We start from the raw sequence: 27,756 nt of genomic DNA on the forward strand, positions 1-27,756 counted from the left end.
ATCATTTTTGTTTTTAAATAAACAACGTTATCATAAGTGCTGCAAAAAATATTGAGCAAAAATATTTGTATCTTTTCAGTCAGCATATTTTACCCAAATTCTTGAAGAAAAAGACAACATTTAAAATAGGAATTACATTTTATTTATTGTTTTTAAATCACAAACATTGTATGCTGCAAATACCATCAGTGCTTTTCTTTTATTTAGAATCAGAATCATAAATTGCCAGTATTGTGAAAAACAACACAGGATTTGTTTTGTGGTGATACTTTATAAAATATAACAATTTAAATAAAAATAAAATAAATACAAATCAGTGACATGTATGTTAAAGTGGCCATATAAAAAAATGAAACTTTGATAAATACATTTTAATTTAATAAATGGTTATTGCAAGTATATATTCCTTAAATTAACTAATCTGATAAATCATTTCAGTACAATATATTTCACCCAAATTACTAAAGTAAAGACCACATTTAAAATAAGAATTACCTGAAAAAAGCACAAAATGATTTTTTCTAGAGCATTTTATTTACAGATGTAAATACTTTGGTATGATTGTCCCGCAGATATTTAAACATCATGTATACAAAACACTAGAGCACAGCTGGGTAAAGCATCTTAACGTAATACTGCACATTTCGTGAACATAACTTAAAACTTTTTTTTAAACCAGATCACATATACACTCATCCTTCATCATGACTTGTGGCACTTTTTAGCAAACAACTTAGAATTCCTCTAAAAATGTAAACCAATGCTGCTAAAAAAAAAAATATATTCTACAGCATATAACAGTCAAATAAAATTAAAAAGTACCTTTCAGTGGTTGAAAATAAACATGCAGATGTACATAAACATACTGTCATGGCACGTGTGGCTTTGGTAAATGAAACGCAGCAGCAGTGACGGCGCCTAGTTTGACTTTAAAATAAGTGTTACTGATGCTGCTGAGACACTTCAGAAGGTGCCTTAAAAAAGGTGCTATATTGCTTCTTTATTATTTACAACTGAACAAAGATACCACACATAATTTAAGGCACAAGAGGCATCCCTGCTGACTCCTTCATCAAGCATCACAATGGAAAACAAAAGGCACTCAGGAAAACTTCTCAACAACCCTGAGGAAAAGCCTGTGGTTTCATAGTTACAATCCCACAACCGTCTTATAATGAAAGCTAAACATTAGTAATGAACAGAAAAAAGTTGTACTTGTGACCTCTCTAAATTGAATACTAAAATAAATTCTTATAATCTAACTTATGCTTTACTGTTGAAGGTTGATGAGTGACAATAGAAAATAAAAGTGTCTCCAGAGTTCTTCATCCTTGAAATCTTTTTTTTTTTCACCTGGGTATAGGAGGCAGTGGAGGGGCGCCGCGCTCTTTCCTGCTCGGCCCTGTAATAGAAAAAAAGCACAGGAATCAGTAAGCATCCAAGGACATTAGCAAGAGCACATATTTCATATAATACAGGACATAGTCATAGGAAAACTTAAATATTAAACCCTTGTGATATCTCAGGGTCAATGTGACCAGAAGGCCATAAAGAAAATGTGTTTGTGGTAACCCTTGTGCTGTCTCTGGGTCAAGGTGACCTGAAGGCCCGAAAGCAAATGTGTTTGAGGTATCCCTTGTGACAAACACATTTGTTTTCGTGCCTTAAACCTGAGATTCAACAGCACTGCAACACAATTTTTTTTTTATTAACAATGAAAACATTCAAATATTTCCACAGCATTTGATCAGGCCACTTGACAGCAGCAGCCATTTCATGGTATTAACACCTGCGAGGTGGCTGAGGACAAGAGGATACAGACAACTCTAGCAGCTGATGTTTGGCCATATTTTGTCTTTCAGTTCTATTAATTTAACCCAAAAAATACAACATATATATTATCATGACCTATATATATATATATATATATATATATATATATACACATACACACACACACAAACGTGTCGAGTGGGTTTGTCGAGTGAGTGTTTCCAGTGTGTGTGTAACGAGCGAGCTTGTCCAGCGAGTGTGGAGTGTGTGTGTGGAGTGTGTGGAGTAAATGTGTGGAGTGTGTGTGTTGTGTCTGTGAGTGTGTGTGTGTGTGGAGTGTCTCGAGTGAGTGTGGGTTGTGTGTCGAGTGCTTGTGTATGTCGAGTGCTTGTGTGTATGAGTGTGGAGTGTGCGAGTTCAGTGCGTTTCTGACCTCTGCCGTCACTCTTGGTCATCTTGCTCGGGTATGTCTTCTGGAAGGGCACGTAGGGCTCTGGTGGAGGAAGGTCTGACACTGGATGGAAAGTGAAGCGACACTCCCACTCGTCTGCTGATGGAAGGAAAAGAAAAGGTAAAAAAACAGATTCATTGCAACGATATCTACAATGATATTACAATGATAGCATATGAAACATACATCACTGCCATCTGAATATTGAATGGTTGAATTTCCAATGTTTAAGCCTTGATTTTTCTTGTTGAAATTTTGTTTTTTAAGCAATGATTGAATTTGAGATTTTAATTTATTTAATTGTGTTATTTTTTAAATAATAGAAGTCTTTGAATCTTCAATTTTCTTTTTAATAATTGAATTCAATTATTTATAAATTGAAAGGTTGATTTTTTTTACACATTTAATTTGATTCTATAAATCTAACAATAAAAGAATATTTGGACCCTCATATAAAACTTAGCTATTTTATATTTGAATTATTGTTAAAAGTATATTTAAAGTCTGTGCACAAAATAAGTTGGAAATATTTATAATTTTGAAATTAATTAAATAAAGAAAAAATACAACCTATTAATATAGAAATTATATAGTTCTATTATGATATAATAATAATTCAATGCTAAAAGAAAGATTATAAAAAAAGTTTGAACATTGAAAATGTTAAACTAAAACTTAAAATATTCTGATGACACTGATATAGATACTAGCACAGCAGACAATGCCAATCTAATATGCTCATAATGTTAATGCTATTTAATACTGCTTAAACCATTCACAGTATTTGGGAGTCTCTATGTTCCAAAACTATAACAACATTCTCTCTGATGTTTTCCCTCGTCTCCTTGGGCATCAAACTGAAGTTGATGGAGTGAAACCAGCTCAGAGGGAGGTCAGTGAGTTCCCCTGATTTAGCTGAATACATGGAACTGAGCGTAAAAACAACAGTGAGATGAGCAGGATCTTTGGAGTGACTGACAGAGAGCAGAGGTTTTGTTCGTCAGCAGTTTTCACCAGCAGAGGAGACAAGTTGAAATGTTTTATATCTGCTAGTTTTTACATTTCTAAATGGGTTTTAATGGAGCTTACCTGGCATCTGGTGATGGGAGAATTGGAGACCGTTACCCACAGGTGGAGGAGGCAGAGGGGGCCCTCCTGTCCCGGGCCTGTCCGGGGGGAGCGGGGGTCTTCCTGGTCCACTTCGAGGAGTGTTAGGTGATGGTGAGGATCTAATGCTGCCACCAAAGTTACGGCCCGTGGATGGAGGCGGAGGAAGAGGTCCTTTTTTGGGGGATGACACAAGAGTTTTAATATACAAAAAACTAAAGTAATTGAAAAAAATCGAATACCTGTGCGAACAAAACTTTGGCTTTTTCCAAGAGCTGGGGGTCTCTCAATGGGCGGAGGCGGCAAGGGTCCGGTTCGGCCGTGCGGCGGAGACGCGGCGTGGCTGATGAGGGACAGGATACGAAATTAATGATTTGAAGGATCACAATATAAAATATCGTAATTTGATTCGATTTTTAATATTCCTTCAAACACTGGGAGGCGCTGCACCTCAGTTTTTTTATCCACCATTCTGACAATTTGACCCTCGTAAATATATTTAATTTTACCAAATGAAATTCAGCTTATGTCTATTTCTTCATGACTAGAGTTTTAAAAACGACCTTAAATATTTAACAACACATTAATTTGAACACAAATAACCATAAAAAGTGTGATGGTGAGATAATTAAAAACAAGTTTTTCTTGTTAATAAAAATGTTTAGATAATGAGACACGATAATGAATAGTAAGAACTGATTATTATATATAATTATATACACGCAATGTTTAGTTTAAATGATCATAATAGCTCTACAGAAAGATGAGTTGAACTAAGGACAGTAATTGTCAAATGTCCAAAACAGACGTGAAGCAAAAATTTAGGCACTGGGGCCACATTCAGCCCAATGATTAATTAATATGTAAATAATTAAAATATATATATATATAATTTGTAATTATTTTTGATCATTCAGTAATGTAATTTACAAAGGTTCTTCGTTTTATGCTGACATTTTCTTCATTCCATTTGTCTTTTTACAAGTAATTCTTACTACTACCTAAAATGAATTGAAGTACAATGACGGCTTATTTAGTTGTGTTGTGATAAATATTTATATATCACAACACGTATAATTAATGTTTAAAAATATACAAATTATTATGCCGTGAAATTACTTTAACGTTTTTAAATTTTATTATTATTTTACTTACTAAATAACTGACAATATTTAGTTTTATTTTGTATTTTCCTTCCACATTTACTTTTTGCTTGACAGCCCCTTAAAACATTCAAAGGTCAGTGTAAATATTTAATATTAAATTAATTTAAGCAATTAAAGATCTTTGCTTGTTTTTAGTTTTTTTTATCTTTTCTTTTATCTTTTCTTTCTATTCATCCCCATTTTCTTTTGGCTTGATGGCCCCCTGTCACAGAATAAAAGTGGCCCCCCGTGATGTCCCAGCCCCAGTCCAGTACCTGTTAAGCGAACTGTTCCTCATGGGCAGGCGGGGGGTGTTGTGGTCATCTGGGGACGGAGGAAGAGGAGGAGGACCTGGTCGACCCGGCGGAAGAGGGGGTGCGCCCCCACCCATGGAAGAACGAGGAGAGGAGGACATAGAGGAGGGCTTTGAGCTGAAGGAGGGGGGAGGGGGAGGCATCTCTCGAGACATAGAGTGACGAGGACCCCCGACAGGAGGTGGTGGTGGAGGCCGGTCATCGGGGAGCGGGGGCCTCCCGACAGGAGCCGGAGGTAGCGGAGGTCGGTGGCTGTTTGAGGGTGGAGGAGGAGGAGGAGGGCCAGAAAAGCTGGCCCGTGATCCCGGAGACGACCCCACAGGTGGTGGAGGGAGGGGCCCGTGTCGCCCGGGCGGGAGACTCGGAGGAGAGGGTGCAGCGGAATGACTTGGTCTTGGTGACGCCGGTATCGAAGGCGGGGGTGGGGGACCCCCGCGGGACTGGTTGGGTCTCGGAGTGTTAGGGATGGGAGGGGGTCCTCCGGGAGTGTCCGGTCTTGAAAAACTAGGACGACCTTTAGGGAGGTCGGGAACACTGGTCCGGGAGTTCGGAGAGGACCCGGGAAATCTAGGTGGACCACTGCCAAAAGGGGTGGGGCCACTGGAGCGACCTCCAGGGGGGAGTATAGGTCCTCGACTGGGAGCTGCATCTGCAAGACATAATTATTTATTTGAATTGCTTTCAGATTATAAATGCATTTTATCATAGTTCTGATATAGTTTGTATTTTCAAAAAAGTGTGTAGAAAATAAACGTTTACATTTTTTAAATTTACAATTAACATGCAAATATTTGGGATTTAACTACCAGCCACTAGATGGCAGCAGTCTTAACGTCCATCTGCAGCTAGAGTAACAATAAAAACCCGCAAGATCCCGGCGATGACTGAGGACAAGAGGATACTCCAGCAACTTTTAAAGTGATAGTTAACCCAAAATACAAATGTCACTCTTTTTCTACTCACAAGATGTGCATTACAGACGAGCAGTATGGAGGTATTTGGATGTTATTAAGTCTGTTTTGGTGGAAGTTCGCACCTTGGGCACTCAGTTGCTACATTAAAATGAACATACATTTTTGCCTTTAACTATAAATAGGCACATATTACTCTGAAAATAATGCTATCCCTTAGTCGACATGAGGGTGAGTAGAAAATGATTAATTTTGAATTCTGGGGCAAACTATCACTTCAAAGCTGATTTTGAACATCATTTGGTTTCAAAACAAATGACAGAAGTTACAACTTCGTCAAGAGTAATGTGGTCTGTAAATTCTGCAACACCAGAGTCAAGTACTCAACAATACTACAAATATATCCTTGTTCTTACAGTATCATGATATATCATATCATAGTTTCTGTATCTTGACTCAAATCACCAGATTCTTGCCAATAAACACCCCTAGTTCTTACCTGTGGTGTCTCTGGTTCCTGCCGATCGAAGCTTTGGCATTCCACCTGCAAATAGTCCACCCAGGCCTGATGGAGATCCTCCTCCTCCTCCACCACCACCACCACCTCCTCCTCCTCCTCCTCCTCCTCCTCCTCCTCCACCTCCACCTCCCTTTGGTTCTGATGACATAACAGAGCACTTGTTGAAGGAACATACTTCTTCAAGACTGAATATAGTTTAGAAATTAATCACAGTGGTAACTGTGAAAAAAGGAAAATAAAGTTAATAACTTTAATAAGACCAAATGTATTCAACCTTTATTTTTGATTAATAATAAACCTACGTTTTATTAGTGTTTACCAATGAATGACCACCTGTAGCATACAGCTAAAAAGATCAGGCAGAAGTGAAGGAATCTTTTTCCCTCTACTTCTATTCCTTATTCCTGACTGAGGCCAGGTATAAGAGAGGATTGACTCACTGTCACTGATATGAATTGTTGGACATCAGTAAAGTTAAAAGAAAACAGTAAAAAACCTTTAAATGAAATTTCTATGACATTTCTATTTTGTCATTTAAGTGATTGTGCTTACTGTTGTCTAGAGAGGGAGCACTGCGGTCATTGGTGACCGTTTTCTTTAGCCTGGTGCCTTTGTTGATGTCGGACAACAACGCTCCTCTTCCTTTCGAATTAGTTGGTTTCGGCCTCTGAAACACACAAAAAATATATATTTATTAGTTCATCAAGACTCCCTCATGTCTATCCACGTCATTTTAAAATGCCACAGATGTGTTAACTCTCTTAACTCCCAATAAATGTCACAGAAATAAAAATCAAGTCCATTAATGGACATGTACTGTATGTGATGACATATCATTTTGTTGTGGCACATTAAAGAGAAAATTCCAGTTCAGGACATTTTTATTTAGTGCCTCTGAGCAACAGGAATACTTACATCACTAAAAGACGGAGGAGGTGGAGCTCCCGGAGGAGGTGGGGGAGGTGGAACCGGCATCTTTTTCTCTCGGTCTCACGCTGTCTTCACTGGATGCACCCTGGAGTATCAGAGGAGACACAATTTATAATACAACTAATTCATATTAAATGTTCATTAAAAAATAATAATGTATTAATTCAAAATTAAATAATTAAAAAATATATAATTTAATAAAATGTTAAAATAAAACAATATTAAAATTGCACTTTAACCTTTATAATTACTTGACATTAAATTAGTTTTTTTCTCAAAAAATAATATAAGAAAAAAAACATGAATTTTAATAAATACTTTTTTTTTTTAAAATAAGTCTAAAACATCCTAATCTACTGTTGTTAAAAACTTTTAATTAAAATAGACGAACACAACTTTACACAAAACAAAAATAAATTGAAAAAAACCTAGCGCAGGTTGCTTTATGTTTTTAATTGGTTTAAACATTGACAAATTATCAAGATAAAAAGTGATAAGAAGTTTCAGAATATCTGGTTATGATCATTTTTTGGAGGATTTAAAATGATTAAATATGTATCAAAAAGAGTGAAAGTAACAAACGTACAAAATAATTAATAAATACAATTGAAAAAATTGAAAACAGATACAAATTAATAACAATACTGATTAAAATGAAGAGAAAAGAGTTTGTAAAAAAAACGTTTTATCAGAACAGGAAACACTTTGACCATAATTTATTCTCTGTACTTCACGTATAATACTCACACAGCTGCGACTTGCATCGGTTTGTTTATAAGCCCTCAGTTTTAGACTCTTTTTCAGGGTTCCAAACAACAACCTTGTTAACCTTTGACAATCCCTACAAGTGTATATTTATATAAAAGATAATCATACATGTAACAGGATCTGAACTTTTCCTGTCAGACACTTCCCATGTGGATTATATCATATATATATATATATATATATACATGTGTGTGTACACTTTTGTTTCCCCGTGGTGTTAAAAAGTTCACTTGGAATGGAAGTGAAGGTTCAATTCCGAGTCTCATCTTAACTCTAACCTCACATCGAACACTCTAACTGCAGCTCAAGCTTCAGCACATTAAACCTTTAAAAATGTTACACAATAAACATTTGTAACATCCATTAATGTCATCTTTATTTAGAGGGCAATTTCTTTGCAGCAAACCTCTACAATATCGATGTTAGAAATTGAAAAGAAGCGGAATGTGTTACTTCCTGTTGTGCTGTCGCTTCCAGATCGATTCGTTTCACAAAGATCATCTTGAGCATTTTGCCAACACCTGTTACACTGATAAAGCTTTTTATTTTTTCCAATCGTTCAATAATTGTTTTTCTGGATTTCACAGTCATTGGGGCTTCTTGTCTGGTCACGATTATAGCATCACTATGTTACATTTTTACCTTTTTTCTCTCTCAAATAAATGGTTTGAATTCAAATGTCTCATGCAGTGTAGCTCTCTAGCGTTTATTCTTATGTTCAAATATCAGTGACTAAATTGAACATGAGGTGATAATATAATGCTGCAACAGTAATGTATCTGAAAAATAATCTGATACGCTTATACAAACAGGTTTATGTTTGCCAGAGGAGGGTTTACTGGAGATAAGCAGATTTTTACAAAGATTGCCAAAATTCAGATCACGTATGGAAACAGCTCAATACGTAATCATAGATTCTTATGCAGATATGATAGAATCAAGGTCAGGTTTTTCAAAATCTATTGTGAATAAATTCTTTCAAATATAAGAATAATTTACACATTTCTGTTTTTTATGTAGCACAAGTTGCAGGTGTTAGAAATATGGATATAGAGAATTTAATTTTTCTCACAATACTGCATCTATGTTTGACAGCACTGTATTATTTTTTTGGGGGGGGGTTCCATTTTGAAATAATATATAATAATACCATAGTTATTTTATGGTTTACAGTTCAGTAAAGAGTGTTCAAAATAAATACATTTGTTTTAACATTTTTACAGTTAACATGCAAATTTTAACTGCGTTTGTTCCTTTTTATGTTGCAATTAAATTTCCAGCCCCTCGATGGCAGCAGTCATTACATCCTCTGTACCTAAAGGGAATCTCCAGAGATAACTTAGGACGAGAGGATACAATGGACTACCATCAGCTTTTAAAGCAGATGTTTGGACATATTTTGGTTTCAAAACAAATGAAAGCAGTTACGACTTTGTTAAGAGTCATGTGGTCTGTACATTCTGCAACACCAGAGTAAAGTACTCAACAATACTACAAATATATACTTTCTCATAGAATATCAAAATATTGCGTATTATTGTTCCTGTGTCTTCATATGTATCATATCAGATTCTTGTCAATACACATCCTTAATAAAGTTGTTATATTGAACTTGACTTTAGAGAAATGGTAAAAATAGTTTGAATACTATAAACGAGTTGTCACCAACCCCCAGTCCCTGGGAAAGTACCGGTCTGTGAGGCATTCATAAAATGTATGTTCTATGTTTATTACTGTCTCAAAGGTTCTTGTTTTTAAAAAAGATGGTATTTTCTCTGAAGTAATACATCAAGACGCTCGTTTAAGTTCTCAAAAAATAAAGCTGTGAACTACTGAAAAAATGAATTAAACACAAACTCTATCAGATTTATTTTAACTGTTTTGATCTCAAACTTGGTTCTTTAATGCAGACGTTTAACTATTCCACCGTGCAATAGTACCTTCATCTCCAACATTACTGGTTCCACCATGTCTCTCCTCTGTTTTAAATACCTCAACTCTATTGAACAACAGTTGATGGTTGTATCTGCAGAACAAAGATCTTAAATACCCGTTAAATGACATCATGGACCGATGTACTCTACACTACCACGTGTTGTGAATTTCTCTGTGAGATGAATAAAGTATCTATATATCTTTCTATCTCTATCTTAACAATAATGAGTTTTATTAGACCATGAAAGATTGTTTTGTAGCTCAATTAGGCTGAAAGGTTTTAAGAAACACTCAAGAACATACAATGAAAAAGGTGATTTTGGTTTGACATTCACATGCAACTGTGCGAACAGGAAAAGGAAGTAGCACAATAACAAGTAATGAAACCAAAAGACAGAAAAGAAAAAAAAAAGCTCAAACATGTCAGTTTAAAGAGGGAAAACTTCTCACTGCTCCTTTCATTATGGTGTGTCGGCTCTAATCCCAACTTCAAATGAGGCCGATTTCTGCAGATGTTGCAGAAGAACACACACAAGACTTCGACTTCCGCTAAAGGAAACTGGCTCGCGTGTTGAAATCCGAGATGAGCCGAACAACTTCCCCTCTCTCATGCTCGCCGTCACACGCAGGCACTAATATTAGGAAAATCAAACACAATGGCTCTTTTGATAGACGGAGAGAAGAAGGAGAGAGTGACACAAGACAGTGGGTCGTGAGGAATTCCACCGTGCCATGGTTTTGAAGCAACACACTATAAACAACCAACACATGTTCCTCTTTACAAATGGCCATAAAAAGACTTCTTCCTCTTTTCTCACATCTCGTCATTACGAGCGCACAAAGAATTCTAGAACAATCGTAAAATAAATCCACAAGAATTCTCGATATCTATCACAGACAAAAATGAATTATTTCAATCTTAATCATGGTCAATAGATTTTATAAATATAAGATGTCCTTCTCACACATGTGGTGATGATTGAAGCTAATGACACATGGCTAAATATAGATGCTACGTCTACTGTTACCATCAGCAAATTAGAAGTTACTCAATTATACCTATGGATGGGGGAGACAAATACAGCTGGTCGCTATTAACAAAAAAGTGTAGTATAGTAGCATTTGATACAAGAGGTTTGTTTCCTCCCACAGTCCAAGAACATACAGTGGACTTAGGGACATTTTCCATAGGAATGAGTACATGTGTGAATGATTGTGTGTCTTTGTGTGCCCTGCAACAGACTGGCGTCCTGTCCAGGGTGTCCCCCGCCTCTCACTCGTAGGATCTGGGATATGGCCTGCTACTCTTTCTTTTAAAGCTTGTCAAAGGAACATTGAATTCAGGAGAGGCTTCGCTTTGTAGTTGGACACTTTCCCAAATGCAGTTCTTGCTTTAAGATCTTTTTCAGCAGACACTTAAGATCACCAGTTTCTTTAAGATACAACGACGTGTTCCTCTGCAAGAGTTCTCACACCATAAGACTCTCAGTTTGTTACCAGCGACCGCAGAGTGACCAAATCGTACTGAATAGACGAGAGCCAGAAGCAGACAAATGGAAACTCGCTGTGGCTTTTTCAAGATGAAAAATATGTCTTGCTCAATTTTCTATCAGTTCTGTTATTGAGAATATAACAGTGGTGGACAAGGGTTCAAAGCCAGGTGGGTTACTTCTCTATTCTTAGAGGAAAAGGTGGTTTTATTTCTTAAAATGCAGCCTGGAAGTTGCAACAGCAGCATCAGCTGAAACTGTGCTGAGTGGCTAAGCTAACATCCTGTGGTGGGGGTCGACAAACATATACTCTTAGGTTAGGTTAGGTAGACTAAAAGCAGATGTAAGTGGATTATCATGCTAAGATGCTAAGAGGAAATACTTCTGAAACTTTTATAAAGAATAATGAAAGTGTAGTTGATTAAAAAAGGCTTATAAATGCAATAAGCAGCTTGACAGTAATAAAGTCTGAGCTCAACGATTTCTCTTTTCTGTTGTCATGACGACTGGCCCACACAAAAATTCCGACCAAAACAAAAAGGTCAACTGGTAGGTGCTGGTGAATTATTTCCTGACATTTCTTCAGCAACATTTCTCATAAATAGGTAATAAAAGATATTTGAATTATTTCCTCAAACGTACACGAGGGGCAGCTAAATGTATGCTAGGTTTAGGAGCTTCCTTACAGTGACATCACATGCTTTGACTGGGTTTATTTGTTCATAAATTAGTGTTAACTTAATCAATAACGAGGATGAGGCTCCATGGAAATAAGGCATCAAGCATATAGACACAAGTTTGTCTTGAGGCTTAACAACAACTGATGGACTTTATTGGTGGTAAAATGTAATTAAATCTTTCGACTTCAAGTTTCTTTTTTACAATAACATTGCTAATTAATGTGATATAGTTGTGTTTTTTGTCTTTGACATGGTTGTGATTTATGTCATATATGTGTATATTGGCTTTTCAATCCTATATTTTATATATATATATATCTTTTTTTTATTCAATTGAGTATTTCTACATTAAAGTAATTCATTTTTTCTATTTAAAGTAAAATGCAAATGTTCACTGCGTTGTTGGGTTTAATTCAAATTCCAGCAACTAGAGGAACTATGAAATGCTGCGGAGCCTGGTGATGACTGAGGACAAGAGGATACAGTGAACCCATCAGATTTTGAATTTGATGTTTGGAAATATTTTGGGTTAGAGGAAGGGGGTCACCAGGTGTTTTTAGGCTGTGGGAGTTGACAAATTTGTAACTTTCCTTCTACAAAGCCATGTTGCACGTACGCTACCGTTATGTCTTTACCTAAATGCATGTATAAACAGGAAATAGAGTAATAAAGTGCTCTCACACGTACTGAATCCACAAGTCTTTGAGTGAAACAAGTTCAAAGATAAAGAGAGTATCAGATAAATAGATTAGTAGTTGTAAATGAGCAACTTGGCCTGTGCTTTTCTGGGTTCCTTTTTAGGTACATTAGTTAGTTTGTTTTTTTGGATGGTTAATTTTTTAAATATTTGACGGGTTTAAACTGCCAAATAAAGGGTGTTTTTGGTCATGATCAAAATAGAGATTTTAATGTAGCTTTGCAAGAAAACACAGCCATTTTAAGTCCATCAGGTGAAAACAAACAAACAATTTAGGAGCAAAATGTATAAATATTGTATGACTTACTCAGTCTGTGTCCATAGAAGAATCAGCAAGACGTTCAGGAAACAATAGAAGACGCACCTCAGTTCATTCCTCATGAAAACGCAAAACAAAAACAGCAGCCACATGCAGCTGAAAGCAGACGAAACAAAAGTTTAACAGCAGAGCCAATAAATAAAAATCTATATCAACTTCTGGATTCTGCTTCCTCTGTGAGCTCACACCCCTGCACAAACATATATTTCAGCCCCACATCACTTCCTCTTTTTCACTTCCTGACGGAGCCGAGCAGTTTGAGTCACATGTGTGCATCAAGTTGAGTGTTCCAGCAGTCTATTAAGGAACACATGAATTTAAAAAAAACTCTTTATTCTTAATGTTAAATATATCAAAATGAGTTTAGTAAAGGTTTGACATGGTCTACTTTATTCATCACTAAGAAAAGTTCAATACATTTTTCAAACTAAACACTCATCTTATTTTAGGGCACGGAACCATCGATATTATTCATTCCCGTTTTTGTTTATTTGTTTTTATTAGAGGAGAAGCAAAGCACATATAAAGCAATTAAATTAAAAAGGTTATTTGCTGCTACTTCCATAGTTCCCTCTACCTTACTTCCTGACTTGTCTTTATGGGCCACAGGTGTCTGGCCCCTTCAAGTCATTTTATTCCCACCGGATGGTTTTCTTAAAATCAAAGTAGATTAATGTTCATGTTGATATGTTGACCTATTAAGACGGCAGTCTTTAAGATAAGATAAGGAACAGAGATCAGGGACATCGACGATTATACAGAGACTTTCAACAAGAGTAAAATTGATGTTCAAGGACCGGAATTCGCTCGGCCTGTTGAATGAACACCAACGATGTTGGAGATTGAGCCTCTTGAATACATACAGTACATCAGTGTTTTTCAACCACTGTGCCGTGGCACACTAGGGTGCCTTGAGTGTTCGTCAGGTGTGCCGCGGGAAATATCAAAGTTGACCAAATTAGTCAAAAAACATTATTTATCTGCAAATAAAAGAGAAGAGAGCTGAGATTGGCTGCTCTGTATGACGATTGGTCGAAATGGTTTTAAAACACTACAGTACATGTTCTATTATTCAAACTAATTTTTGTTCTGGTCGCGACCTTGACCGTTAAAAAATGTTGGATCCTTGAGTTGACACCCATGTTGAATGTAGGCGATGGATTTTTCCACCTCAACACAACACAACGCGTGAATTTCTCTAAGGAGATGAATAAAGTATCCATCTATCTATCTATCTAACAGGATAACAAAGTGGTTACAATATTTAAGATGAGACACAATCTACAGGGTACAGTGCATGTAGTTTATATACAGTATTTGTAAAGAATAGCAAAATGACTTCAGTTTAAATTAAACTACAATAAGATGACATTTGTATACAATCAGCTGTTCTATCGCAGATATAGTGTTACAGTAACAACAGTAGGCACAATTGTATTGAAGAAAAATGTACTTCTACCTTCAAACTGTATTGCTCTAAAGACAAAAATGCTGACTCACAGCACATCCAAAAGCAGGAGATCCAGTATAGGGATAGTTCACCCAGAATTCAAATGTCTCATTTTCTTCTTAATCTTATGTCGACTAAAGGTTGGGATTATTTTCAGAGTAATCTGTTCCTTTTTAGACTTGTAGGCAAAAAATGTAAGTCCATATTACAGCAAATGATTGAATGTAAAGCAAGTTTCATAAAAGCAAGAACAAAGTGCAAATATTATCCAAAAACTATTTGTTGGAATACACTCAAAACAACTAAAAACTCTGGCATTTCTATAGATACAAGCCAGAACTACCAGGGGGTTTGGGTAATTATTAAAAACATAGTAGAAAGTAGTTCCCAGAACTCACCTCTGTCTAACTAATCCTTTGTTTAATGAAAAAGAAAAAGCTACAGTATCAGCCAAACAGTGACTTCCTGTCATCTTAGTGTCACACTTCCTGCTTTTGCAGCACAAACGGCCATCAGATGCACCTCTTCGTCTGCGTCTCCCGTCTTCAAAGTCAGATTCAGCAACACAAGAAGAGTGTTGGCTTACTCCCAGGAAGTCAGCTGGTTCTGTTTATGGTGCAGAGTCTCCGGGAATACACGTCTGTTGGAGTACTGTGTAAATAATAGATTGTCCCAAAATAAAAGCATGGTTTTCATATTTAACTGGCACATGGTGTTTCCCTTTCAGGCTTCTGAAGAGACATTCAGATTAAAACCATGTTTTACTAAATACTAGAATGACTGAATGAATGTTGTTCCATTGTCAAGTTGAAACCTTCTTGACTGACATTATTGATAATGTGGTTTGTTGGCATAAACTGACGTTCAATGTATTGTCCCACTGAATATTATTGACCTCCAGATTTTCCAATTGTTACTGGACCATTTCCAATACACCCTTGAGCTTGATGGCAACATAGGCTACATTTAGGCTTGTAATCAAAGGGTTTATGTCTTCACGTAAGGATAGGTAACAAAACAACGTGTGTGGCTCTAGGCAAAAGGATTTGAAAAGGCCTGAAAAAGCGGAAATTTCCCATGTTAAGGTCGTCTTTAGCAGCAGACGTTGTAGAAGAGCAGTATGGAAGTATTTGGATGTTTTTTTAAGTATAAAGACAACTGACCAACGATTGCTACATTAGCATTGTCAAACATTTTTGCCTACAACTCCAAAAAAGAAAGATTACTCTGAAAATAATCCCAACCCGATCAATCGACATGAGTGAGAGCGTGACATTTGAATTTTGGGTGAATTATCACATTAAAATTAAACAAAGATTCTTGTGGTAAAATGTACCATTTTTGTTACTCATCTACTGGACTTGGGGTCTTTTGGTTTTATAAAGAGGCAAAGTCAGCCTCTTAAAATGAAAACTAAAGCTCTTTTAGAACTTTTATTCACAGTAAATCTAGACTCCAATATATAAATATTGTCCGAGTTTAAAATGCAGCCTGCTTTTCTGAGTTTGAGCCGAAAGGAAATCTTTTTTTTTTTTTTAACCATTATCAAATCCAAGGCTGTATTATCTCCGTTTGATAAACAACAATGACAAAGCAAAGTACACTTCAGTCGGTAAAAAAGAAGTTATCGATTTAAAGAACGTAATTCTTAACTGTCATGTTGGTTTAAAACCTGTAATTGGTTCCTCACTTTGGTTTTGAGCCAACAATAATAGCCTCAGACTAGAGAATCAATAATCCTTTTTTTATTTGTTTTACATTTACATCACATGATCCATTATTGACCTAGACTAACTGCAAATTGATATTTCCAGTCCGCCATGAGGCCACAATGAGACGATGGAATACTGTATAGCAGTTACTTAGCTTCTTACAAGAAATATTACCAAACCAGCAAAGTTGATAATCACAAACTGTGCTTTTTTTTTATACAGTAAAGGTGCTTTAAAGTTACGCTTTTAATTTTCAAATGCAGAATATCACAGAGCAACACTTCCTGTCACCCTCGTCTGCAAGAGTCACATGAGTGTTAGTTCACAGACGCTGCAGGCAGCTCACAGGGTGTCGGCCAAGACATTATAGAACGCTGGGACTACAAAGTTTGTCAATGAGTCATACTAAAGTTGACTGGCTAAATGAGGAAACATTACGTACTATGCAGTTTTATGCTGAAAACAGAGGTTTGGAAGTCTTCATCATGGTACGTCTAATGAGTGGAAAGATTGACGTGTGGATGCTTTGTTTTGTCCAAACATACAGTTCAAAAATGTAAGACTCGGGGGTGTAAGAAAAACACAAAATTAAAACATAAAAAACAAAACGATAAAGTGCAGTCGAATACAAATACAGTATCGTGGAAAAGAATATTACAAAATATCGCCATATCGATATTTTCTAACACCCCTATAGGTGGCAGCTGTCATGGGAACAATGAAATCCTGCGTGACCCAAGAGATGACTGAGGATGAGAGGATACAGTGGACTCCAGCAGCTTTTAAAGCCGATGCTTGAACATATTTTGGTTTTAAAAACAAATGAAAGCAGTTACGACATCAAGAATCATGTGATCTGTAAATTCTGCAATACCAGAGTCAAGTACACGACAATACTACAAATATATCCTTGTTCCTACAGTATCAAAATATATCATATTGTCATACATATGGTCAGATTGTTACATATACACAGCCCTAGTAATTAGTACCAAGGAATGTAAACGCCATTATTAGCGTTATTAGAATAGAACCCGGTTAAATTGAATCTGCTATTTTAGCTTTAGCTTAACTTTTCTAGGGTATTGTAACAATTAGGATTACAAATTAGAAATATGTTAAAATGATGGCATTATAGCAATGGAACTCTATTGTAAGTTTAACATGTAGAGAGTACATCAGATGATTGGTAAAAATGACGATTGCTTCATGACCAGTAGCTACATTAAGCAACATGTCATAACAATGCAACCTTGTTTTGGCATGTGCTCAACAGGATGTGTGACATAGAGTATTACACAATCGAGAGGCGATATGTATTGGACAATAACTCTTGGTTCATCCCACCCCACTCCAAAAGAATGACAGGAACTTCAACACTACGATGGAATTCAAACTGGTTCTGTCACAGGGCACATGAATGAAGAGATAACGTGAACATAAACAAGCTCTCCTGTGTTGTACTACCACCAAAGTCTTTACACAATTTGGGGCTTTGTGGAATCCTCGGACACAGTAATTAGATCCGAGGATGACTGAGGAGCCTGTGTGTGCTGCGGCTGCTGGTCCTGGGCGACCGCCAGCACAGGAACTAGCCGAGGAGCAAATATGAAGCTCGGTCCAGAAGTCTACACACAGATGTTAAGCTATCTATCAGTGAGCTCACTCTGTGTCCTCTTTTTTCTCAGGACTAAATGCAACTACTGTTGGTGTGTTTGTCTTGGAGAAGTTGTTGCACGACAAAATACTTTTATTTCATAGTAGTAGAACCAGTTTTAGAAGACTTTGAACTTCTGCTTCTCTTAAGTAAACATAAATTAATAATCATTAGTTTAAATTAGTCTAGATCAGACCTGGACAAAGTACAGCCTGGGGCCAAACACAGCCCTTTGGCTGTATCTATGTGACCCTTGTGAGGTCAAATATCACGTAGAAAACAAAAAATTCATTTTGTATGCATTTCTATTGTTCATTAATATATTTTAAATATGACTACCAGGGGTGTTAGAAAATATCGATGCAATGACTGAGGATAAAGTGACACCAGCAGATTTTAAAGCTGATGTTTGGTATATTTTGGCTTCAAATCAAATGAAAGCAGTTACGACTTCAAAAGTCATGTGGTCATTAAATTCTGCAACACCAGATATATATATATCCTTGTTCCTACAGTAGCACAATCAGGGGTATAAGAAAATATCATTATTAAATATATATATATATATTATACACACTATATAAATATAGATTGTTATTTTTTACCTTTGAAATAACGTTTTATTTTTATTTAAAGTTATTTTATGGTTTATATTTTAATAGTGTGTGTATAAATTACAATTATTCAATGTTTTATTTTACAATTAACACACTAAATACTCATTGCGTTTATTCATTTGTGTGCTGCAATTAAACCTCTGGCAACATTTGTCATTTCCTCCATTCCAAAGAAACAACAAAACTGGCGAAATGGCAGCAATGGGTAAAAAGAATTAGATTGTTAATATAAGTTTACATTTTTGTTAATATTTTGAGAAGCAATTTCACATTCGATCAGAGAAAGTTCGTTGTAAAAGCCAGGAAAAAGGTGTGATCCTTTAAAAGAAACAATATATCGTTACCAATAGTAATGCAACTTATTGTATTGTGTATCATGATACGTATCAAACCCTAGATTCTTGCTCATACACGCCACAAATAACTAAGGGGTTTTTAGTTTTGGGACTTTTGTCCTTAGCTATATCATTTTTGAGTATTTGAGTATTTATTGCTCCTCAAGGAGAATTCATTGATTATATAAAATATATTTGGTAAAAAAGGGCTTTTCAATCAATTAATAAATAAAATGTTATTTTCATGCAATTTTCAAGTTATTGTTAATTAATTATTAAAATAGTTAATAATAATAATAATAATAGTTTAGAATATTAAGTTTGATTTTATGTATTTTTTTCAAATCGTTTTCAATTTTCACAAACAACGTCCCAAAGCGTTACATACAGAACTCCTTACCTTACAGCCATTAGTGATTGCTTACCCGTTTATTTTATCAAAAATATTTGCTAACTTTATTAGCATTTAAAATGTCTTTGACAGAAAACACTTCATAAAAAACACTCCTAGGAACACATGCACTGTTCTGTGCCACATAAAGCAACGATTCTACCAATGTTTTCTGGATGCAAATATTTATTGGATTAAGTTACTTTGCTGCACCCAGAAAAAAAAAAACTATCCTGGAGAACAGCAGTTCTGTGTTTTGTCTTGGAAAAAAGATGCTATTTCTCTGAAGTAACATTAGCTCTTGACATGTCAAATTCACTCGAAAAATAAACCTGCGACTCATTTTTCCTTTTTCAATCTGAAGCTCCTAGAATATAATATCGACATTAAAACACCAACAAAAGAAGTACAGTCGAAGTGAATGAGTTAGTACATTCAAATTTGTGTTCCTTCTGTCACGAGTCAAACCCAACTGAAGAAGAATACCCGCTTGGTCTCAGTGGAAATAACATGATCAGGCCCTAGACAGGTCTTGGCTGAACACTCTGGAAAGATTGTCACATCATCTGTCTTCCACTCACTTACATACACATTTAAAGTTGTGGAATTTAAAGCCAGGAATGAACATGTGTATTTTGTGGGGCTAACAATTTCATAAGAAACCAATCATAGAACATGCAAAACCTAACCTCCTCTGATAAAAACACACAATATATGCTTTATTTACATTTGTGTCAACCACGGTTGGCTATTGTCAAGTATCTGGTGATACGATACTTTTCGCAATACAAGGGCAACGATACGATATATAAGATACTGTAGGAACAATGATATTTTTGTAGTATTGGCGAGTATTTGACTCTGGTGTTGCATAATTTACAGACCACATGACTCTTGACTGCTTTTATTTGTTTTGAAACCAAAATATGTCCAAACAGCTTTTAAAAGCTGATGGAGTCGACTGTATCCTCTCATCCTCAGTCAGCACCGGGATCTTGCAGGATTTGATTGTTCCTTTAGCTGTGGAGGAACGTAATGACTGCTGCCATCAAGAGGGCGTAAGTTTAATTCCAACACAAAAATGGCAAAGAAATAACACAGTGATAAATACCGTTATATTTCACTGTATCAATATTTTCTTACACTCTTAGTGTTAACTAATAATTAACAATGTAAATATTGATAGAGCAACGATTAAATGACACGGTATAATATCAGGAGAATGTCAGTCTCATGACAACAACCTTGTGTCAAAAATTCATCCAAATGGGAAGACATTTTTTAAATTTAAATAAGAAACAAGAAATTCATTCCAATTTAAAAAAAGCTGTAGAGATGAGACCCGGAGTAGAGCGACCCCCCTGTGACAAAGAGGGTGTCACAAGACCAAACAATAATGATTAACTCACTCAAAATTTAACAACATTATTTCAACTTCATTGTGTATCATTAATGAGTTCTTGCGCAATCCAAACTATTATTCTGCTTTTTAAACTCACATGTATCTTGGCACCTAATTGTTTGCGTAACCTTTTACTTTTATTAAATACAGGAACACAAATAGTTGCGTCACTTTGAAACCACCTTGTAGAAGAGATGGGATGTTAGGATGGATCACGTGATGTTGACCTACATGTGATCCTTCCAAAGACAAGATGTTTACAGTACTATCTGTGCCTCAAGTGTGTGTCTATGCAAGTGTGCAGGCATTCTGTCAAACTGGTTGCACACACATTCCAGTTTCCCACTTTCGAGGTGAGGATAGTCTCTCCATGACTGGCAGCTGGAGGAGAAGAAGAAGAAGAAGAAGAAGAAGAAGAAGAAGACATGGTGGAAACACAGCAAAACGTCTTACTCAGCATCATTTTCGCGAGGAAGCTGCAGCCTCAACTCTCCTACGCGGCGTTATGACTTCATTTCTCAACAACTCCTCCTTGTTTTTAAACCTTAAACAAACGTTTCCAACAAACAAATCCCGAATAAATGGTTTCCAGCTGCTGCTGCATGAGAGCGACGTGAGAATAAAAGTCTGTGTTTCTCCACCATCTGTCAGACGCCACAGAAGTTATGCTAGCTCCACGTACCTCTGGAGGTCTGGGGTGCTGAGGACGACTTTCAAGCTTCCATCGACCGTCAGAATGCAGTTTTTTTGTTTGGTTCGGGGTTCGGTCTGTCCAGACGGCGGCGGCAGGAGCGGCAGCAGAGGTTCTGCAGGGTTCTGTAGGCAGGCGGGTCCAGTCAGTGGGACTGGGCTCATGGAGAGGGTTGAGCTAACGCTGAGCCCACAGAGGCGTCACTAGTCAAGCCAAGCCCCTCATAGAGCGACACGAGAGAGACTTATGATAAAATTATAAGAAAACTTCTTTACGTTCTATTTTATTAATCTCATGCTTTTATTACTAATGGAATACATTATTTTTTTGGTTGAATTAAATATATTGTTCAATAAACACATGTCAGAACAAACACAGCCATAGGATTGTTAGCATCAATGCTAACTCTAGCATTACTTTAAAACATTTAATTTAGTTGTTGTATAACACATTTAAATATGTTTTTTGTTATATATATATATATATATCATATTTTAACAGTGTTATAAAATCATATCCTGTGCAATATAGTTCTATTTTTTTGCTTGATGTTAAAGGAAAAAATCTTTGTGACCAGATTTATAATATTGTATATTATATATTATATAATATATTTGTTGGTTTCATTCTCATCTTGGACGTTGTCATCAGTTAAAAATATCTGTACTGTACATCTACAAAACTCATGGTTTCTATAGAATCATACAATTTCACACTTGTACACACATTTGTATATAAAATTTGGTATATTTTCTTCTTGTTTCTCCAAATTTTAAAATGTTCAAAATGGTTTTATATTTAAGTTGTTAATTTTTGCGTAGTTACATACCCTTTTTTCTCTCTCTCAAAATTATATATATTTTATTTTGAGAAAGAAGATTACCCACACAAACACATTATATTTAGTCATGCAGTAGACATATTAAGTACAAAACAAAACAAAAACATATAATTTTTTCTTCTTGTTTATATTTAAGTATTTCATTATGTGCATCCTTGCACACATTTCCTTTTCTTTTTTGCTTAAAAATATAATGTCTTGTGTAGCTTATTTGAAGACAAATTATCTTGTTTTACTTCTCTTCGATGTAAAATTCCTTACCACAAGTGTTGAACTCAATTCTGCCCGCCAAGGTATTTTATGTGGCCTGCTGGATGGATTGAGTTAATATTTGACCTTTAAAGATTTTGGTGTTTAAGTTAAAATAATGAACTGAGATTATTGAAGTCAAAAATTATATTGAAAATAACAATAACCGTAAAACTGATGAACCTTAGTTCAAAGAGACCGAGAATACAAAAATTAAAGGATAATATCCCTGTCAGATATTTTGGTAAATCTACATTTTGTTTGGTCCCTGGTTGTGAGGTAAACTGCAGCACTAAGACCACTGCATCAATCTCACTCACAGAGCAGAACTGCATGTTTTATAGAGTACACATAAAGCGTCAGACTTTCCTGAGCAGCTTGAAAAATATTTGAGCCGAGTCATTGTTGCTGTTGCCTATTGAAACCCAATGTTTTTGGTTGACTGGGCCATGAGTCTGCACGGCTCTGTTCTTGTCCTGCAGGCCCGTCTGTCTGTTATTCTGCTTTCAGCTGTGCAGGAATGTTTCCAGATGTGCAGCAGGAGCAGGGAAGTGTAGCTACTCCACACTGGAGACACAGCATTAAAACATTTCCTGCCACCTCGTTTTCATATTAATGCATGTGGCACTTTTAGCTTTAGAATAGGTTTTCTTTTAATTAATAAGTTTGATATTTGTTAGAAAAAAAAGTGTTGGTCATGAAGAAACATACCTGTTCAAAACTATGTACCCTTATGTATTTAAGCGGACATAAACTATGATAATCATTTTATTTTTTTACAGTTTTGTTATTTCTGCTTTAGTTAAACCAGGTTGCTTAAAATGTGTATGTGTGAGCGCCATCTGCTGGTGGGCATTGTCAACAACATATCCATATGGGTTGAAACAGGAAGAGCATCCGGTATGAAAGCCGAGAACTGTTCAACGGAACGAACACAACTATAAATGGTCATGTCATGTACTTTATACTGTCTAAAAAAGATCATGAGGAACTAAAACAACGGAGGAATACTGATTATGTATTCACCACATTAGTCTTATGTACATGCGAGTTTATAAAATAGGAAAATAAGTTTTAGAACACTGAAATAAGGCATTTTATTCAATGTAACACAAGTCACATAATAATTAAGTAAAAATTATTTCATTTATAAATGCATGTTTCACAACAACTAGTGTCCATTGCTCTTTGTGGTCAGGTTCAAGGACAAGAGAATTAAGGATGAACTGCATTGATCCCATCATAGGGAAGTGTGAGCATCAATAGAAGAGTAGATGTTTTCTCTGAAGATGCTAATCTGGTGGAAGAACATGTTCACATGCTCCTTGACGTAAGACACTGGTTGACCACCTCCAGTAGAGACGAGTTCTCCAGAGCTGCCGCTACTCTCTCTTTGTCTGCCAGCTGCTTGTTCACTGCAAAGCAAAGCAGGGAACAAAAGTTAAATACCGTCATGATAAGACACTGAGAAATATATTGACATTTGATTTAGAAATATACTTGGAAGTCACAGCCTTACCTGCTTCCTCCGAGGCGTGAGTTCCAGGAGTGATGTGGACGTCAATCTAAAAGAAATGTTAACATTAACGAGAAATATCAACATATTTTAATGATGAGAAGACGTGGACATACTTTAAACCGGTCTGGAAGTGAGCGAAGTAGCTTGACCTTGATTGACAGACCGATGAGAGTCGCCATGCTGCAGTGAGGGATCGTGGGCGTGAACTCGATCTCAACAGTGCTCTCGGCATCATTCACCTGAGCAATCAAATGGTCATAATAAATGAGTAAACTGAGAGAAACCTGAGAAGATGATGATAAACATACATTGACTCGGACTTGCTCGACGACGTTGAGCTCCTCCAGAGAGAGCGGGTGTTCAGGGTCGTTGATGGCTCTGATCATATGTAGCACAAGTTAAAGAATTGAAGCTATTTGATGTGACACAGTGTTCAAATGTCTGTCAAAACAGATTCATGTTCACATTAATATATGGAGCTATAAAGATGCTTGCTACATTTTTTTATTCCTAACATATTTGATATGTATTAACCCTTACTCTGAACTACCCCTAAACAACCTAAAATATTTTGTTTTTGATTCCTTTAGACACATTTGAAAACGTTTAAATGTAAAAATGCTGCGTATTTTCTTTTAGTGTTGTTTTTTTGGATAAGACTTTGGCTCCTTGTGTGAGTTTGACTTTATACCATATAACAATGAAATGAAACATGAGAATAGAAATACATTAAATATAGGATCAATGTATATTTGTATTGAAAAGGAAAACTAATATTAAACAGGTTTGTTTTATCAACACTATGTTCTCATTTTAAAACATTTGCTGCGTTTTACTTGGATATTTAACAAAAATACATCTTTGTTTTCGCTTTTCTAACATACTATATTGTATTTTCTTCTGATTTTGTTAACACTATCTTAAACAAACATTCAAACATTCAAGATAATATCCTACTAATCAACACAACGTAAAACTAAAACAGTTTATCCATATGAAAGAAATGTGTGTGTAGAAACTAGACCATTATAAAGAATATTGTAACCAAAGATGAAATGCGACACAACTAGCTTAGCATTGATGTAACAACCGGATGTCGCTTGTATAAGAAACATGCGTTAGGATGCGTGTTCTTTTTATAAGATAATACAAGTCACGAGTGGAAAATAAACGAGTCACACATGTATAAATATATAACTTGCAGGATATCAAATATTTCTCGGTCGTCGATGGGATCATGGACATCTTCGTTCTCGTCTGTTGCCGTTAACCTGCGCTCGTCAGACCGCTGGAAGATCACCGGGTTTGCGTTCTCCAGCTGAGATCCAGCAGACATTTTTCTGCTCAAATATATATGTTTAAAAGAAACGTATCTACTGTGAACACAGAAATGAACTCGCTCTGAACTGGCTCTCAAACAACTACGGTACGCGATAGTGAACAAAAGGCGCAACGTTAAAGGGACAGTTCATTCAGGAAAACACTAATAGAAATAAATATTTAGAATTATAAAAGTATTGCAATTGTGGTACATGCTTGTCGTTTGAAAGAAAAAAGACACATCCTAACTTATTAAAGAACGTTACTATTCCTTTTTTTGTAATTGCAACATATTACCACTAGATGGTGGCATATTTACAAAAGGTATCTTGTTTGATTAAATGTCCCTTTTCAAGAGATTATTGTCATTATAAAAGGGTATTTTTTTTCTTGTATTGTTATATAAACAACAAAGTTAAATATGATAAATGATGCTTCCATCAAAAAGTATGTTTAATTGGGGGGGAAAAGCGGTTGAAGCATTTTCTAATCGAAACTGATATATTTGGTTGAATTTTCTTTTTTGTTTGGCCAATATTCTGGATACGATATATGTGTCCTAGTTATTAAAGTCCTCCAAATTGCTTGAATCGTTTTTCTAATTTAAGTGAAGTCAAACTAATATGGAAGTCTTTTTTATTTTTATTAACATAATGTTTTTGATTGAAGCAACGTTTTTGTACTATTGATTTTATTATTGAATGGAATTCTTGATTGACTCATGAAGTAAGAAAACCACCTTCATATGATACATAAATAGAGTTAATGTAATATAATATAAATAATAACACAGCACCAAACCCAAAGTAAAGAGTATCAAGTGTCATTATCAGTCAGCGTTTTGCTGTTAGAAGAGATTATCATTGTAGGGAGTGTTTATGGATGGTGAGGTGAGATAACCCGAACTACACTGAGGAAGAAACTGTCTCTGAGTCTTACTGCATGTTTAAATGTTCCTGTACTGAATTTATGTATATATATTATCGCTTTACAACACATTTGAAAACGTTTCAATATAAAAAATACTGTTTATTTTAGATAATTTATCATTTTGTTTGTATCCCATTTTAAATATGTTGTCTCATCCTTACCTTAACTTTAACTCTAACATTAAAATATATATATTTATATATATTTAATATGGTTCTTCTTTTGTTTTCATTCATTTTAAATGTTATCTATCTAACAACAACACTAACTTTGACCTTAACCCTAAACCACAGAAAACATATTTTTTATATATTTTATTTGATCAACTACATTTGAAAACGTTTTAATATAAAAATGATGATTATTTTTGAGAATTATTTGATTTATTTTTTTATTTTATTTTAGGTTCATTTTCTCATCCTTACCCTTTCCGTAACATTTTTCCGTTCCTTTAAACATGTGTAAAATATTTAATTTTAAAAACATTTGTGTATATTTTAAATGTGTTTATATTATTTATTTGTTTGTTCTTTAATTTTAAATTATTTCCAATTAATTTTATAATATAATTGACGCAAACTCTAAACCAAAAAATAATGACTATTCCTTTAAATTTAAATTTAAATTTTTTAAATAGAGTTTATTTTTAAGAATCCACTGTTTTTTTGTTTTCAATTAATTTTCTCATCCTCCAAAAATGCATTTTTTTCAATCATCTTTATCCCTTAAATCATTTTCATACATTCACTTCCAACCACTTTTTGTGACCTTCTAGTCCAAGTGAGAAAAAAGCATGAAAGATATCAGGAGAGTCTCTGGGTTAAATGATAAACCTTGTGTGGTACAACATTTTGGGTGAATGCAAGAACACACACACACACACACACACACACACAAAAACACACATACCACACTCTGCCCCGAAGGCTTGTGTTTATGGTCCATCTAAACTGCTCCAAATACTGGTTAGTAATTGACCTCTTGAACGACAGAGATTGAAGTTGAGAGCTTCAGTTTAAAGAGACTATGATGTGACTCTTGCTTCTTCTTCCTCCGTTTTTTATTGTCTCTCAACCTCCTGGGCCTCCTCCCTCCCTCCCTCCCTCCCTCCCTCCATCTCTGCACCTCTCTTCCTGCCATACCTCCATCTGTCACCAGGTCAGTCTCGCCAACAACGCTCAAAATGTGAACCAGTGAACGGTGATCTGCTGTGAGACGATGGAGCAGGAAGTGGATAAACGCTGATGCTAACATGTGATGACGATGGCTGGAGGCATGGGGGGGGATAGGGAAACCTCTTTGAGCAGGGAAGCAGAGAGTGACGGATGATGGCATACATACCAATGAGAGCGCTTTCATTTGGTGCATTACGAGCTCTGATTTGGTCTTTTGAGCTCTGGTTATATTATGACCACAGTGAACCTGAGGTCAGCAGTGGTCAGTGTCTGACACAAGGAAGAGAAGAACCTTTATACAACTGAGGCTTATCTTATGGAAGTATATAATATAATATATATAATCTTATCAGACGTATTTATATGACCTTTACACACTGAGTTCGCAGTGGTTTTTTTTCAATGTAGAAATAAATATAGTGTAAAA

The 27,756-nt window shown here is 35.6% G+C and overlaps 2 protein-coding genes across 3 annotated transcripts; both read right to left on the reverse strand.

Annotated features, from left to right (window-relative positions):
- Window positions 1–178: 178 nt before the first annotated feature.
- wipf1b (WAS/WASL interacting protein family, member 1b) lies at window positions 179–21,427 on the reverse strand. 2 transcript variants are annotated; one of them, XM_087802971.1, is made up of 10 exons: window positions 21,287–21,427; window positions 13,029–13,136; window positions 7,137–7,236; window positions 6,774–6,888; window positions 6,201–6,359; window positions 4,752–5,439; window positions 3,574–3,674; window positions 3,314–3,505; window positions 2,207–2,323; window positions 180–1,402 (listed from the first exon to the last, which is right to left on the reverse strand). In XM_087802971.1, the coding sequence occupies exons 3-10, from the start codon at window positions 7,194–7,196 to the stop codon at window positions 1,350–1,352; spliced, it is 1,485 nt and encodes a 494-aa protein (XP_087659097.1). In that variant the 5' UTR covers window positions 7,197–7,236; window positions 13,029–13,136; window positions 21,287–21,427; the 3' UTR covers window positions 180–1,349. The 2 variants fall into 2 exon arrangements, with proteins under 2 accessions (XP_087659098.1, XP_087659097.1); XM_087802972.1 differs by lacking the exon at window positions 21,287–21,427 and having other exon boundaries at window positions 179–1,402; window positions 2,207–2,320; window positions 13,029–13,232.
- A 2,030-nt stretch (window positions 21,428–23,457) lies between these two features.
- On the reverse strand, window positions 23,458–25,331 carry ciao2b (cytosolic iron-sulfur assembly component 2B). Its single transcript, XM_087802503.1, has 5 exons — window positions 25,110–25,331; window positions 24,213–24,288; window positions 24,018–24,143; window positions 23,905–23,950; window positions 23,458–23,800 (listed from the first exon to the last, which is right to left on the reverse strand). The coding sequence occupies exons 1-5, from the start codon at window positions 25,238–25,240 to the stop codon at window positions 23,700–23,702; spliced, it is 480 nt and encodes a 159-aa protein (XP_087658629.1). The 5' UTR covers window positions 25,241–25,331; the 3' UTR covers window positions 23,458–23,699.
- Window positions 25,332–27,756: the final 2,425 nt, after the last annotated feature.

Source organism: Callionymus lyra, chromosome 11 (genome assembly GCF_982586985.1).
Source record: "Callionymus lyra chromosome 11, fCalLyr1.hap1.1, whole genome shotgun sequence".
Classification (NCBI taxonomy): Eukaryota; Metazoa; Chordata; class Actinopteri; order Syngnathiformes; family Callionymidae; genus Callionymus; species Callionymus lyra.